Source organism: Ambystoma mexicanum, chromosome 9, assembly GCF_040938575.1.
Source record: "Ambystoma mexicanum isolate Mex_15411 chromosome 9, UKY_AmexF1_1, whole genome shotgun sequence".
Lineage (NCBI taxonomy): Eukaryota > Metazoa > Chordata > Amphibia > Caudata > Ambystomatidae > Ambystoma > Ambystoma mexicanum.
This window is the reverse complement of record NC_090931.1, coordinates 1,280,984,132-1,281,000,009: the sequence shown is the minus strand read 5'-3', so window position 1 is coordinate 1,281,000,009 and position 15,878 is coordinate 1,280,984,132. Positions and strand designations below refer to the sequence as shown.

At 48.5% G+C, this 15,878-nt stretch overlaps 1 protein-coding gene across 1 annotated transcript in view; it reads left to right on the top strand.

Annotated features, from left to right (window-relative positions):
- CEP70 (centrosomal protein 70) overlaps positions 1 to 15,878 on the top strand; it is a 1,232,997-nt gene that overhangs the window by 905,563 nt on the left and 311,556 nt on the right. The window contains exon 14 of the mRNA XM_069616613.1: positions 4,739 to 4,885. Within this exon, the coding sequence (XP_069472714.1) occupies positions 4,739 to 4,885 (147 nt within the window). The remainder of the gene's footprint in view (positions 1 to 4,738; positions 4,886 to 15,878) is intronic.

Here is a 15,878-nt window from a genome sequence, read left to right as displayed (position 1 = left end):
ATTTGCTGCCTGCACATCAGCCAGGGGTGCAGTTGCTGTGACCACCCCTGCTGGAACCGAAGACTCCCGACTGGGATTCCATCGCTCCACAGCCCAGCCCCAGGACCCAGTTGCCCACCCACTCCTGCCTCTGGGGTTGCCATGTCGGGCACATCTCTATCTGGTACCACTGGCAACCCCCAGCCAGAGAGGCAGAGGGCCACCAGCTTCACTGCCACCGAAGTTGGTGTCCTGGTGGAGCAAGTCCTGGGGCACTATGATGCCCTCTTCGGAAGTTTGCGCGCCGACAAGGAAGGACGGACCAGGATCTGGACGGACATCGTGACTGCCATCAACGCGGAGGGGGTGGCAGTCCGCCAATTCCATCATGTCAAGAAGCGCTGGGAGGACTTCAGGTCCAGGACCCTCAAGAAGGCCCGGCGCCTCTTGAAGGCAGCGGATGCTAAGGGGCGCCGGGGCCACCTGTCGGAAGATCAAATGAGGGTCCTGGAACGCATATCCCCAGCGCTCCACGTCCAGGTCCTTGAGAGGCAGACCCGTCTGGAGTCGAGCGGTAAGTGTACATGCATACTGATTGTAAGCTGTGCGTGTGGTGGTGTGCCAGTAGTGTGCAGGTTGCACATGTGGTTTTGTAGGGCCATGTATGGATGTGTGTGTACAGGGCCGCGAGGCTAACACATGCGAGGCCTCTCATGTGTGACACATGGATGGTGCATGTGTGTGTAAGCTTGCATGCCAAATGCCGATGTGTGAGCACACATGTTTGAATGACTGTGTATGTAAGTAGGCATGGTCGTGGTGTCACACATGGATGTCGGTTCCAGCTGCATGTATCTGCACCGTGTACATGTGCATGTGTGTGTATTTGACAAGGGTGCAACAGTGATGCAACATGGATGCTTGGGACACTGATATGTAGAAGACTGATTGCCAGATGTGACATGGATGCCGATCTCATCACTGCGACACTTGGTGGAGGTGTACACATGCATGTAAGTGTGGTGGCATGTGGGCATGTCTAGTGCACTCCCTGTGTCTCATGTGATGTCTGGCTCACCTTTGCCTGCTCATGCTGTTGTATGTGTATGGATGGTGCTGGCTGTTGCGATACGGCTGTGGAATAGCCCATGTGTGTAAGTTGAAATGACATGTGTGTTGGGGATTGTGATGCCATGTCTGAAGTTTGACAATGACACTTGTGTGCAACTGTCATGTGTGTATGAGTCCATTGTACAGTGCCCTGATGCCTGTCTCCTATCTCTCCCTGTCTGCAGCGTCAACTGATGAAGAGGGCGGAGAGGGTGCTATGGAGCACAGCGGCGGGGATCGCACCGCCAGCCGGAGAAACAAGGCCCGGCTCCCCTCCCAGGTTGTCATCTCGTCGGGGAGTGAGGAGTCCGGTGCCGCGTCCCAGGTCGCAGCTGCCAAGGGGAGGTCCAAGAGGCGGAGGTCAGAGTTGGACTCCTCGGCAGCAGAAGGGGCAGCTGAGACCCCACAGGGCCCAACAGAGGAAGATGGCACAGAGTCATCCAGGTTGGTGGGGGGTTTGGTGGAGGAGGAGGCCGTGCAAGGGACAGAGACGGGGTCTGGAGGTGGGGATTCCACTGGTGCTAGTGGTGAAGTGCAGGGGCAGGGACAGGAGGCAGCACAGGCCGCCACGGAGGTGCCTGTGTGTAATCCTGTCCCCGATCCTGTGACTGCATCATTCTGCACCAGCAGGGATGCCTACGTCCAGACCCATTTTCAGGCAGGGGATGAGCTTACGACAACTGGCCTTCCTCTGCCTGCGGACGTGGCTATCGGGGACCGGGTTGAGCCTGTCCTGGGTGGTGTGGCGTTGCGTCAACGGGCCATGCGAGGTGACCTGCAGTTTCTTCATGAGGAGACTGCACGTCATCTCGAATGGCTCGTTGACAATGTCAGCCTACTGGGACAGGTCAGCCAGGCCGGATTCCTCCGTTTACTGGGACTTGTTTCGACCCCCTCCTCACCTGAACCCCCTATGCGCCAGTCGTCCTCCGTGCCATCTTCCCACCCATGTATCACCTGGGTGCCCTGTGGAGCTGCCTCTGACCGTGCGGCCATGCTGGTGGAGGAAAGATCCCTGCCACAGTCGGGAGTCGGACGTCCAGCAGGGGTGGCCACCTCAACAACTGCACCCCAGCTGGAGGAGGATGTGCAGGCAGCAGGAGCCAGGGCACAGGCACAGCAGCAGCGGCAACAAGGTGGGAGCCATGATGGCTCGGGGCCTTCGACATCGGAGGGGCAGGCATCGGCCGGAGGGCAGGAGGACCCAGGACGGGAAGTGTCTTCCGTGTGGCAGCGGTTGGGCCACGCCATAGATGTGGAGCGGCAGCGGGCGGAAGAGGCACGGCTCACGATGGTCAGGGCGGAGAACTCCATGCGGAGGGCCCTGAGGCGGGCCGAGTGCCTCGAGGCAATTCGCAGGGAGTTGGAGGAGAACATGTCGTTGTCCCTGCGACCCCTCGGGGCCATGGAAGAGGACCGCCTCCAGGACATTGAGCAGGAGTTCGATGATGCCGTGGCCCGAAACATCTAGAAGTGAGCCGTCGGACTAGCCCGCTGCCCTTGTAAATAGTTCTTTAGTGTTACGTTTCCTTTCGTTTTTTCTTTATTTTGGTTGCGCTTGGACAATGCACCACGTTTCTGTATATATTTTTCTAATAGGTAGTATTTTTGATAGGTTTCATTTCTTCAGTTGGGCTCATGGACCCTGGATTGTTGTATATAGTTCACCATTGGATTCCTCTTTCTTTTTTTTAAATTTCACCATGGAGCAATGGTTTTCACTTTGTTTTTTTCCTTGGATTTGCTTTGCTGGACTGTGACTTTGGACACCATTTCTTTTGGATTTCTTTGGAATATGATTTCTTGTTTTTCATTCTTTCACGGACATCCAGCTATTCTTTTTTTATTCCCATTGTTGTTTGTTTGATTTTAATTACATTCATGTTGTGTTTAATACATTTTTTTCGTCATACTTCGATGTGTGGTATTATCTCATTGGTTTCATGCAGGTCAAGATATGGGTTTTCACATTCACTTGCAACCATTGTGTGTGTGTGTGTGACGGACATGTGTTCATTTACATACTTGCCATTGTGGTTGTATCATGTAATTGTCTTTTCTATGTGGGTGGATGCAATACTTGTTTGGGTCTTTGTGCCATAAGGGCCATGATTGGGATCGTCATGAGCTGGGGGCAGGGGGACATGAGTGGGGGCCTGCTGGCAGGTGCCCCTGACTGCTGGGGGGTGGGGGTGCTGGGAGACGTGTGGGGGCCTTCCCGCGCACCTCTGAAATACACGTACCCAGGCCTATCGCCTGTAATACTTCCCGCGCACCCCGGAAATACACGTACCCAGGCCAATCGCTTGTGAAACTTCCCGCGCACCCCTGGAATACAGGTACCCAGGCCATTCGCGTGTAAAACTTCCCGCGCACCCCTGAAATACACATACCCAGGCCTATCGCGTGTAATACTTCCCGCGCACCTCGAAAATACACGTACCCAGGCCAATCGCGTGTGAAACTTCCTGCGCAGCACTGAAATACACGTACCCAAGCCATTTGCGTGTATAACTTCCCGCGCACCCCTGAAATACACGTACCCAGGCCAATCGCATGTGAAACTTTCCGCGCACCCCTGGAATACACGTACCTAGGCCAATCGCGTGTAAAACTTCCCGCGCACCCCTGAAATACAAGTACCCAGGCCATTCGTGTGTATAACTTCCCACGCACCCCTGAAATACACGTACCCAGGCCAATCGCGTGTGAAACTTTTCGCGCACCCCTGGAATACACGTACCCAGGCCATTCGCGTGTAAAACTTCCCGCGCACCCCTGAAATACACGTACCCAGGCCTATCACGTGTAATACTTCCCGCGCACCCCGGAAATACACGTACCCAGGCCAATCGCGTGTGAAACTTCCCGCGCACACCAGGAAAACAGTGCCCCACTCGCACAGGGCCCTTTCGCGTGTGAAACTTCCCGCGCACCTCTGGAATACACGTACACAGGCCAATCGCTTGTAAAATTTCCCGCACACCCCTGAAATAAACGTACCCAGGTCAATCATGTGTATAAATTCACGCGAACAACAGTTATACACGTACCCCACTCACACAGGCCCTTGCGCGTGTGGAAGTTACCGCAAAACCCGTAATGCACGTTCCCCGCTTGGCGTTTGCTGTTTGGCAGTCCGGTAAACTGGTCCAGGGTTGGCGCAGCCCTTTGCGCTGGATTGGGGATTTTGATGGCTTTTCCTTGCGCGAGGGCGTTCTTGGGGGCGTAACTGGCGCTGCTGCCTTTCCATGGTGGCCATTGCTGCAACAGAGATGAGCGGGGAACAATGAGTGTTCCCGGCGTCGGCAAGGGACCATGAGCACAAGGTAAATGGGGTGGTGGGGTGAGGGGAGGGATGTGGAAATGGGTGTAGGGAGAAGGTTATAAAAGGACACGCAGAGCCACATTTCCCTTAATCCTGGTGGGGAATATGGTGGCATCCTGCTTCCGGGAAGGCTCAGAGCGGGGGCTTTACCATGAGGTAAAGACCTTGTTCCGAGCATCTCGATTGCTTGGAGGCTGCTACCACTCCTCCCCACCCCCCTCCCGCTGGGTGCTAATAAGAAAAAATATGATTATGGTTAATTTTTTATTCATCATGAATGTTTACCTTTTTGCCTATACATGTTACCTTTTTATTTTCAAGGAGCTGCATACGTCACTGCAGAAATTGGCCTTAAAGCTTGTGCCGACATTTACTGTGGCATCACCAGATAGTAACGAGACAGTTCGAGTGGAAGACCTTCAATTCCTTGTGGACACAATCGTAGAAGAAGAGGAGAACCAACAAAAGGTACAAACCATATTTCATAAAATAAATGGAACCCTTCTAGAGTAGACTGCTGACGTTCACCCTGTTAATTCTGCGCCTACCACCAATTTGTAAATTTCTAATTACACAAATAGTGTGGCTGCAACCATTCATATACAAGTGGCAAGCAGCTTATGCCATCCAAGAATGGAAATAAATTAAGTTAAGGGAGTGCATGCTGATGCGCCAATACATATTAGGTACAGTTAAAAAACAAGCTAGGACTAAGAAAATACTTTTATTTATAACCTTTTTATAACCTTTTCTGTATTGATGCCTTGTGGGCGTAACGCACAGGACCGGGGACGTGTGTAAGCTGACTTCAGCTGGGGATCCATTTGCCCCACAGTGACAGAATATATGAAAAAGGCTTACCTGGGTATTTTTCGACATATGACGTATGCATGTTTAAACCACCCACAAGGCATCAATAGAGAAGAATAGCACCATATGTGTGCTCTAAATTATGTAGCCACATTATGATATACAAATAATGTGGAACTCATGGTTTAACTTTAATGAGTTGCTAATGGTTCGTTCGGTTTGCCTTGACAAAGTCCAGAGGATCAAAACACGTGTTGGCACTTTAAGCTTTCTGCAAACAGCTATGCTCATATACAATAAACCATACTAAAAAGGGTATAAGTCAAAATATTTTCTTAATCCCTGCTTGGTTTTCAACTGTACTTAATATGTATTGACGCAGCAGCATATATTCCCTTAACTTAATTTATTTCTATATGAACAGTACTGTTGTATTTCTTTTTAAAGTAATATTTGCTTGTACATTGTTCTGCATCGATTTAGAGAATACAAATGAAAATCTATTCCTTGCTCATTGTTTTCTTTATACTTAAATTTCCCTGGTACATACTATATACATTGATTTCATTGGTGCATACTATTTCAGTTTTAAGCAACGGATTGATGTGTTTATAACTTAAATAGTATGTACCAAGGAAATGTCTTTTATATTCTCCGAGAACCTGCGGGTCTTCCTGGCTCAGTGTTTGCAGTCTCAGTCACGTGTACCAGACGGCTGCCACACCCCATCATGGGACCTTCAGTCATATTTTTAAAACTATGGTGTATATATATATATATATATGTGATCAAGTGGCGAGGTAAGCCGCGAAACGCGTTAACGTTCCCAAACGTGCACTGACACTTTGGACTTTGGGAGAGCCAAATTTTGATGGCTTTTTAACTTTTGTGCCACGTTGCAAGGCATTAATAAAGACTGTTACTTTATTTCAACTTTGGCGTCCGGACTTCGCTAATTTGGGGGCGGGGGGGTGAAGAGTGCTGATGTTATCAGTGCTTTGAAAATATATATATATATATATATATATATATATATATATAGAAAGGGGTGTGTGTGTGTGTGTGTGTGTGTGTATATTTTTTTTTTTTACAGGGCCTGTGGTAGTTAATGTTTAGCTGCTCAACTCATAGGAAGAGCACTTTTTGGGCGGCTTATAACTTCGCCCCTCCTCCCCCCGGCGAAGCCTCACCAAACTTTGCAAAAAGAGTATGTGGCCCCCTCAGAATGAGTTTGCGAAGTTTGGTGTGGTTTCGACCAGGGGAGGATAAGTTATAGGGGGTTGAGCCCAAAATTTGTGGAAATCCTCCGACGCAATGGAAAACGTGTTTTACAAAACTGCTGGATGGATTTTCACCAAATTCGCGTCAGCAGCTTTTTCCCAAAAGCGTGCTTTTGTAAATTTTGTGTAAATCCGTACAGTGTTTCTTTTAAAAATGGGCAAAAAGTAGTTTTTTTAAAAAAAATGATATTTGGGTCCGGTCCTGATTCGGGGTCCTCAGACGCCTCTGATTGGTTAATCAAAAATGTGAGGTGCGTCAAAACTTTTGAAACAGGAACCATGTTGGATTTGCGAACAGCGCCCGTAGTCCGGGACATCGCAGTAAAAACATATTAAAAAATACTACATTGCACTTGTCAAACAAAATAAACTATATTTGTCGATGTGAGGGGTGATGAGGATGGGATTGGATATGGCCATAAAAAGCCAAAAATCTTGTGTTTTTTTTTCATCTCAGATGTTCGGGGGCTTCCATGCATATTTCTGCATAATAGGGTTGGTTAAAAGAAGTTTCTGGATGGCTTATAACTTTGGTGCCACTCAATGAAACAGTATGTCATTTTGCAATGTCATTTTAGACCCGACCCTCAATGGTTCTGCAAAGTTTGGTGCTGTTTTGCCAAGAAGGGGTAAAGTTAGCTGGGGGGTCCGAAACTATTTAAAGGGCTTATACATTTGGTGCTGTTTGAGGTCACTAAAAAAGTCACACATTTCGACGCCTTTGTCCTCGAAGAGCACACAGGCTGTAGATCTCAACCCCTGCCCCCCTGTAGACTCTCTCTCAGATGCTATGCACCAAAAAGACCAGACTCCCTCCCAGGCTACCCCTGTCATATCAGGCTTCCCACCTTCATGTGATTATACTCCTGAACAGTTTAATAATCTTTTAAGGAGGATGTCGGGTTTTGTGGACTTTATGGACATACACCCACGTCAACTAACATCACTTAGAGATGCCTCACAGTCAGGGGCCTCAGCACACCAACCCCCTGCCAAAGAATCCCGTCTTAAGCCACAGCCTAGCACCTCTGCTCTAGGCACCCCGGCCTTGACCTACCAAGACACCCTCCCAGGACATGTACTGTGACGTCCCCTCAGAGTCACAAGACCCAGGGTCCCAAGGGGACCTTTATAGTCAAGACCAATTCTATGACAATGACATTTACGTCATCCAGTCGCCAGACCACCAGGACCAGCCAGTAGCATATTCTCCCATTGATAATCAACTACAATACAATTAACTGCTTCTGAAGGCTGCACAACACTTTAACATCGACACTCAGAAGGCACAGGTCGACAAAGACTTTGTGGAAGACAGTTCAGGAAAACAAAAGGTTCTCCAACCAGTTTATTCCTCTCCTGCAGTCGGTACAAAGACGCATCCAGCCCTCCCTACTGGGGCCTAGTGTTGCAAGGGCAGTTAATGCCAGAATAGAGAAACTATTCAGGCCAGCGCCCACTGACCCTCTGTATATTAGGGGTCAGCTTAAACCTGATTCATTAGTGGTTACCACTACCCGAATAGGGCAGGCACTCCCCTGGTGTCGGCCGAGGCCCCGCCAGACAAGGAAAGCAAGAAAATCTATATTTTCAGGAGAAATGTTGTTTCCTCAGCAGTTTACCAAACCAGAATCACCAACAACACTATGATTCGAATGGATTGTGTGCTCCCACGTATTCCTTATCTTTGACACATCCAATTCCAGCTTGCTGGCCTCAGAAATGTTTTTCCCAGTAGAGGGCGCTGCGCGTCGACGTCCCACGAGTCGGTGTCCCTCGAAGGCCTCTGTATCGACACCGACGTCTCCATAGGTATAAATATTCTCGCGCAGCATCCGTTGCTCAGTTCTGTTTTTACGTGCTTCGTAAGCCTTGGAGATGCAATGCTCGGTTCCTCAGTGAATCTTTTCAAAACTTCGATTTTCTTGAAGAAATCTTCAAATCTACGATGGCATCTTCGTCCGCCTAATCGACGCCACGATCCGGTTTAAAAAACTGCTGGGATTGTGGAAAAAAGATGTGGTTGACCGATCCTCACAGGATCTGCCTGCGGTGCCTGGGCCCCAAGCACCCGTGCTCGTAGTGTGAGGAATGTATGTCCATGACGGCGAAAGCCTTGAGGGAGCGTAGAAGGAAGCTGGAAAAAGGTGAGATCGGTAAATCTTCTACCCCTTCGAAATTGTCCTGGCTGAGTCGAGACATTCGTCTCCTTGTCATCGGAGAAAACATTCCAGCTCGAGATCTCATATTGGTTCTCACCACTCATCCAGATCGAGACATACCAAGAAGAGGCGCTATAGATCACCTTCCTCTTAATCTTCCAATTCACCAGAAAAGGTCACCTGCCCCACAAAACACAGTTCTCCAGCTAAGTGGGAGGAATTTCGGAAAAAAATGCTAAGGGTCTTCAAGAACGCGGCCTTGTTCCCCTCAGAGATGCCTAGAGGTGATACCCCGGGTGAAAAACCCAAAAAAGAAACGCAGTGAGTCATCGACCTTGGCGAATACAAACCCTCGAGAGCGTCACAAACCCTCGAGAGCGTCACAAACCCCCGAGTAGAGACAAGGGCCCTTCGCACAAGACTGTCATTGACGCGTCGTCAAGGCGCCTTCGACACATAAGACGGCGCCATCAACGCCGTTGTTGACCTCGATGAAGGAGAAGTCATCGAAACCTCATGCCGCGACCTCACCATCTGCACCCGAGGCATCGAAGGAAACTTCGAAGGCTTCTGAAAGGGCTTCAGCCCCATCAACAACATAGAGTAGAATTCGGATTATCTCTGCGACATCGAGGCCATCCTTGAGTATGTCGACGCCCTTTGGGAGTTTGTCGAGACCTATGATGTCTACATCTACATCTTCTTCTAAAGTAGTCATGACCAATTTGGCTCCTTCATCACTTGAAATGTGTTTTACACCTCTCCCATGCTCCGATTACTTCAGAGCTTTGTCCTCTATTTATGAGAAAGGGGAAGACTCGGATTCTGAAAAGCCTTTTGTTTTACAATCTACAGACTTCCTATACCAGAAGGAAGTCAGGTTGAAAGAGCTTCAGGAGTCTTTACAGGAGGCCAGTGGCATAGATGCCTCCCCAGAGGCAGACTTCGGCAAGCCAGACCCTGGTGAGCACGCAAGGTGTCTTATAGATCTCTCATGGCTAGAATTATGGAGTTCATAGGTTGGTCAACACCTGCACCCTCTTTTCTCCAGGATGACTTAACAGACATCTTAAATAAGGGACCTCAAAAGGACCCTATAGTTCCTTTTCATGCAGCATTACAGAGAAAAATAACTACAAATTGCGAAACACCAGAGATTATCCCTCCAGTAAACAAAAAGCTCTCTGCGAAATACAGAATGTCGGTTGCACACCATCAGTATTTGTCAAAGCACCCGACCCCAGAGAGCTTAGTGGTTCAGGCTGTGACTTAATCAGGCAGGCAGTCGGCATACCCCACAATACCACAGGATTGTGATGACAAGAAATATGACGCCATGGCCAAAAAGGTCTTTTCAGCATGCATCATGGCACTTAAGTCAGCTAACGCCACTTGCACGCTGGCGAGATTCAGCCACACCCTCTGACCGTCTCCCGGAAGGGGAGGAACGAGATGCATTCTTGAATAGCATGAAGGACGGGAAGGATGCAATGTGTGAGTCCCTCCAAACAGGTCTCGATCTGCTGACAGCATCAGCAGAGCCATGGCGGCCACTACCACAATCCGCAGATTTGCCTGGTTGCTGAAGTCTGGTTTTGCTCCTGATGTACAAGCCAGACTTCTGAATATGCCCTTTGACGGCACCTCACTATTTGGCAAAAAAAGCTGATGACAGTTTGGAGAAATTGCAAACCTCCAAAGCGGCGGCCAAATCCCTTGGAGCTGCAATTCGTCAAACTCCAAACCGCCCCACCGGTACGTCCTGGAGGGGAAAGCCCTTTCGTTTTTTACTTTGGATTCCAAAAAGGCAGAGGGCAACTAGCTCAAAGGGGCTAGAGAAGATTTACCTGTGGTTAACGGGTCAAAGGTACCAAGTCCGAACCAGCAGGTGCTGCCTTATCCTCAGCACCTGCGTCAGCTGCTCCAAAGCCCCTATGAGGTCTCTCCACACAAAACACCAGTAGGAGGCAGGTTTACTCAACATCTGACAGAATGGCAGGCTATTACGTCAGATGCTTGGGCATTGGAGACAATTGCCCAAGGTTACTGCCTGCCTTTCCTACATAGTCCTCGACTAACCTTGAGACTAGATTTGGGAAAGCTGTATTGCACTCTGTGCACTCTTAAAACCTTTCTAAATGTTACTCCCGCCTCCTGTACCCATTACTGCTTTGGGAGTCTATCAAAGATAAGGAATACGTAGGAGGACACCATCCATTTGAAGAACATTTTACTTACCAACTGTAACGTTCTTTCGACTGGATGTTCCTCCCACGTATTCCTTATCACCCCTCCCATCCTTCCCCGCAGTAAAACTTCCCTTGTATTTGCAGCCTACGCTCCTTCAAGGGTACTAACCATCTCATAATGGACAAACACAGCACCTCAAAACGAAACTGGGCAACGGATGCTGCGCAAGATTATTTATACCTATGGCCTTCGAGGGACACCGACTTGAGGGACGTCGACGCACAGCACCCTCTACTGGGAAAATCTTTTCCGAGGCCAGCAAGCTGGAAGTGGATTTATCAAAGATAAGGAATACGTGGGAGGAACATCCAGTCGAAAGAACGTTACAGTTGGTAAGTAACTTGTTCTTCTAGCTAGTTACGGCTGTCACAAATGGGATGACCTGGAACGCCAATTCGAAGCCGCCCCGGAACCCCTAAAGTCTCAATTGTTAAATACGATTGCAGAGGGCAAACCGATATCAAACTGCATCCTGAAAAATAACCTTGATGCAGCAGATAATGCAGGATGCATTATAGCTGAGGACATGCTCATCAAGCGCCACGCCTGGCTCAGACAATCAGGGTTTAAGTTAGAAATTCGGGCAACCCTCCTAAACATGCTGGTGGAGCTGAATGTATTATTCGGGAAGGCCATCCAAGACGCTCTTAAGATTGCTTAAGAGGAATACGACACTCTCAATTCCCTTGGCCAGTTAACAAACAAGCCCTATGTTCAACGGGCCTCCTCAAACTTTAGAAGGTTTCGGGGTCAGGGTGCTCAACGTTCCTCGGGCTATACTCAGGGGGGGACAGTCCTCATCTTGGGGCCAATCGCAAGGTTAAACTTCCTCTTCCAATTTTCAAAGAGGAAATAAAAGGGGCTGAGGAAGGGGCAGAACCTCACCTTGGATAGGGCTCACCCCTCCCAAACAATGACGCACCGCTTCAGGTTCCCTCCCATGCCATTCCAGTATAAGGCTGAATTTAACACTTCACCCACGCGTGGGAGGGGATAACGTTGGACAAGTGGGTGTTGTCCACCATGGCAAGCGGGTATTGTATCGAACTGTTAAAAATAAAACACTCTACTGTTGGAGAAGGACGCAATAGAGACCGTCCCAGCAAATCAGGTAAACAAACGCATTTATTCAGCATACTTCCTGTGCCAAAGAAAGATCTTTCCATGCGCCCAGTACTAGATCCGCGCCCTGCAAACAAATGTCAAACCCCAAATATTTTGCATGATCATGCTCCATGAGGTAATCCCACTCCTAAAACACGGGACTACATGGCAACATTGGATATGAAAGATGCATACTTTCATATTTCAATGCTCCCTGCGCAAAGAAAATATCTTCGTTTCAAGATAGCAGGAGTTCACTACCAGTTCAATGTACTCCCGTTCGGCATCACCTCAGCACCAAGAGTATTCACAAAGGTACTCACAGTAGTGGCAGCACACCTGTGGAGAAAGTCCATCCCAGTATAGCCTTATCTGGAAGACTGGCTTATTACCGGGGAATCTCCTCAAATTTGCAAACAAAATACTCACGACAATAGACCTTTTCAATCTGAGCTTCTCCATCAACGAAAATAAATCAAACCTAGTCACCAGACAAATAAAACAATTTCTACGGGCTATTCTAAAGACAAAGGAGGAGCTGGCTTTCCCCTCAAACGAGAGTACAAAACATACTGTTGCAAGTACCTCGCTACAAGGTTGGTCGACAGATAACTGTATGAAAATCAATGCGCTTGTTCGGGATTATGGCCTAATGCATTCACTTGGTTACATACGCATGTCTGCACATGTGCCCAATGCCAGAATGCAATGATCTCAGGCAAGCGGTCAGTGAGGACGATCTAGTGGTTGTTTCGCTAGCCCTGGTACAGGCTTTTCGCTGGTGATCCAGGGCAGGGTCGAATTGAGTATCAACACAGGTTGGGTGATATTGTATGCATATTTGTTGAATAAAAAAGAGCTTAAGTGTAAGTGCTATACATTAACATATTATCATTTGGCCTTGGACGTCTGCTTGGATTCACAGTAATTTAGTATACTTAGGAACAATGCTATTTGATGCCACTTCCTGTTTTGTCAAGGGGTGAAAGGTTGTGTTTCATCTCTTCCCGGGATGTCACTTTGGGGAGGGGGTCAAATGGCATCACTTCCGGTGATGTCATCAGAGGTCAAGGGTCGTGAGGCGAGGGGTGGGCCACGTTTTTGAGGCAAGGGGTGGGGCATTTTTATTTTGGTTGACCGGGCCTATTTCTTGTCCCAGTCCGACCCTGGTCCAGGGATAACCTGCTAAGAGGAAAACCCTTTTCCACGTTCCACCAGCACAGGTGATCCTAACTGCAGATGCCTCACTCGCCGGATGGGGAGCTCACTTCCTTCATCACACAGCCCATGGCCAGTGGACACATGCTACTGCCCAAATACATATCAACTTCCTAGAACTCTTGGCAGTCCTCAAGGCTCTTCAGGCCTTTCAGCAACATCTTACAGGTCCAACAGTGCAGGTCCTCAAAGACAGCACCACTGGCATGTACTACCTAAACAAGCAAGGAGGCACACACTCTCAAAGTCTGTCCAAGCTATCCCAAAAAATATGGAAGTTGGCACTCAAGCGGAACATGTTCCTAACATCTCAACATGTTCCAGGGGAACTCAAATTCTCTGACAGACACTCTAAGCAGATACCATCTACCAGATGAACACAAGTGGCAACTCAACAGATATCCTAGACAGAATATTCTCACAATGGGGTCACCTCCCAATCGTAGGTAAAGCATGTAATGTAGAATGTTAACTGGGGAACATTCTGTTGGGTTTAGTGCTACTGACGTACATCATGTCACAAATCTCTTCCACTTATTGAAATAGCAATGTCTGGTGTTGTGTTTTCGTGCCTCTTTTAGGATATCCATACGTCTCTGTGGAAGATTCAGGTAGCCAAATTCTATGACTTCAGGGTTCAAGCTGCCAAGTTCATAGAGTAAGGCAGTGGATGGAGAGATACTCCTTGTGTTGTGTTAGCATTTTGCACGGGCACGGGAGCTTCATTGGGTCGCACACAGGGACGTCATTTCACCAAAATGCCAGGGGTAGCGGAAAGTGACATCACACGACTCTTGACCCCCTGGTGACATCACAGGAATTGATGTCATTTGACCCCACCCCGAATTGAAATCGCGGGATGCGATGGAACGCAGCCTTTCACCCGTTGACAAAACAGGAAGTACTATCACATAGCATTGTACACTACAAAAAACATGGTTACGATATCACTATAATGTGATGTACATTTCATACAAGAATGGATGGCCATATGTATCGTTAAGATCAGTGTGTATAGGCCCATAGTACCAAATTACTGTGAATGCAAGCAGACGTCCATGACCAAATGATAATGATGTGTTATTATATAGCACTTACGCTTAAGCGCTTTATATAAAAAAAATATACACCCAACCTGTGTTGGTACTCATTCAGAAGGATGAAAGGCTGAGTTGAGGCGTTTTAGAACAGACTAAATCAGTGACTCACCCCCTGGAGTGTACCTGAAATAAACCATTAATGAGTCTAGCAATTATTGTATAGAATTCCAGAAAGACACATTATTTGGTATTCCTAATATTTCTTATTTAGGGTCAGTGCTGAAAGCGTTAGACTTGTGTCACTCCTCTTTTTTAAAGGGGCTTTAACAAGAAAGCCAGCCATTCCAGAACTAAAGAGCCACATGGTGCTGGCCACAGCCCATGAGCTTGCATTACAAAAAAAAAACGTTTTTTTTCTTTTTTTTTTCTAGAGGTCGCAAGGGTGACCACAGAGGTCGCAGTTGCGACCTCTGGCGACACCTAAATGACGTCCCTAGTCGCACATTGCCAGTTTGAACAGATGTGGAAACCAAGGTGGTCTCGCCCACATGGTAGCAACCAGAATTAGAGTTACTTGTTCCTTGTGCATCTTGTGCTCTATTTTGCTCAGAAGTGGTGTCGGGGGGGGTGGCGGGTGAGGAGGGGAGCGTAAGCACATTTCCCTGACCACTTCATCCACAGGGTGTTCCACTTGGACCCTGGTTGGGGAAACCTGGACGCGAAGTCTGGGCATTGTGGGTTTAGGTTTGTGGCGAACAAGCTAATGGGAGGTGACCCCATTGTGAGAATATTCTGTCTAGGATATCTGTCGAGTTGCCACTGGTGTTCATCTGGTAGATGGTATCTGCTTAGAGTGTCTGCTATTCGACACCGAGGGCTGTGGTTCATGCTGGAAAATCAACCCGAAATTCCTCAGGAAACAGGCAGCAAACCTTGAAGTGGGCCGACCTCCTACAAAATCTCTGGCACGGTCAATCGTTCGATCGTCTGAAGCTAAGACGGAGGGGCCAACTCCAGGGAAGGAAGTGAGACCTAAAAAAAAAAGACCATGTAGAGATCGCATTCCTGTAATCACTTGTCTTCCTCCTCCCACAAGAAGAAACCCACTGGCACGGATCTGATTCTTCGGATAACCCCGGTAAGTTGTGGGAGACTTTGAAGGAACAGATGTTAGATATGTTTCCGTAAGACAGCTGCGGGCACGGGCAAGCCTTAGATGCAGCAGGCCCCAGTGGCTCCAGCTGCAACTGGTAACCCCGTCCCCAAAGGGACCACCATTATGACGCCATCGTCAGTGGTGGAGCTGTTGGCGCCGAGCAAGGTCGAGCCGCCTTTGGCGCCAATACTTCCCAGTGCACTTCCGGCCTTGATACCTTTCAATGCACCCCTGGTGCGGAGGCCTCTTTGAACACCAATTGCAAAACCGTCAACATCGTCGACCGCCATCGAGCAGTCTTTTGCGCATAAGTCAAGGACTGAGTTTTTCGGCTCCATGGCTGATATTTTCAGCGCCGCTGATGACGATGACCAAGGTGGTTTTGATCCTACATATTCAGGTGCTGGAGGCGCAGATTTCTTTAGGCGACCAAGCGGATCT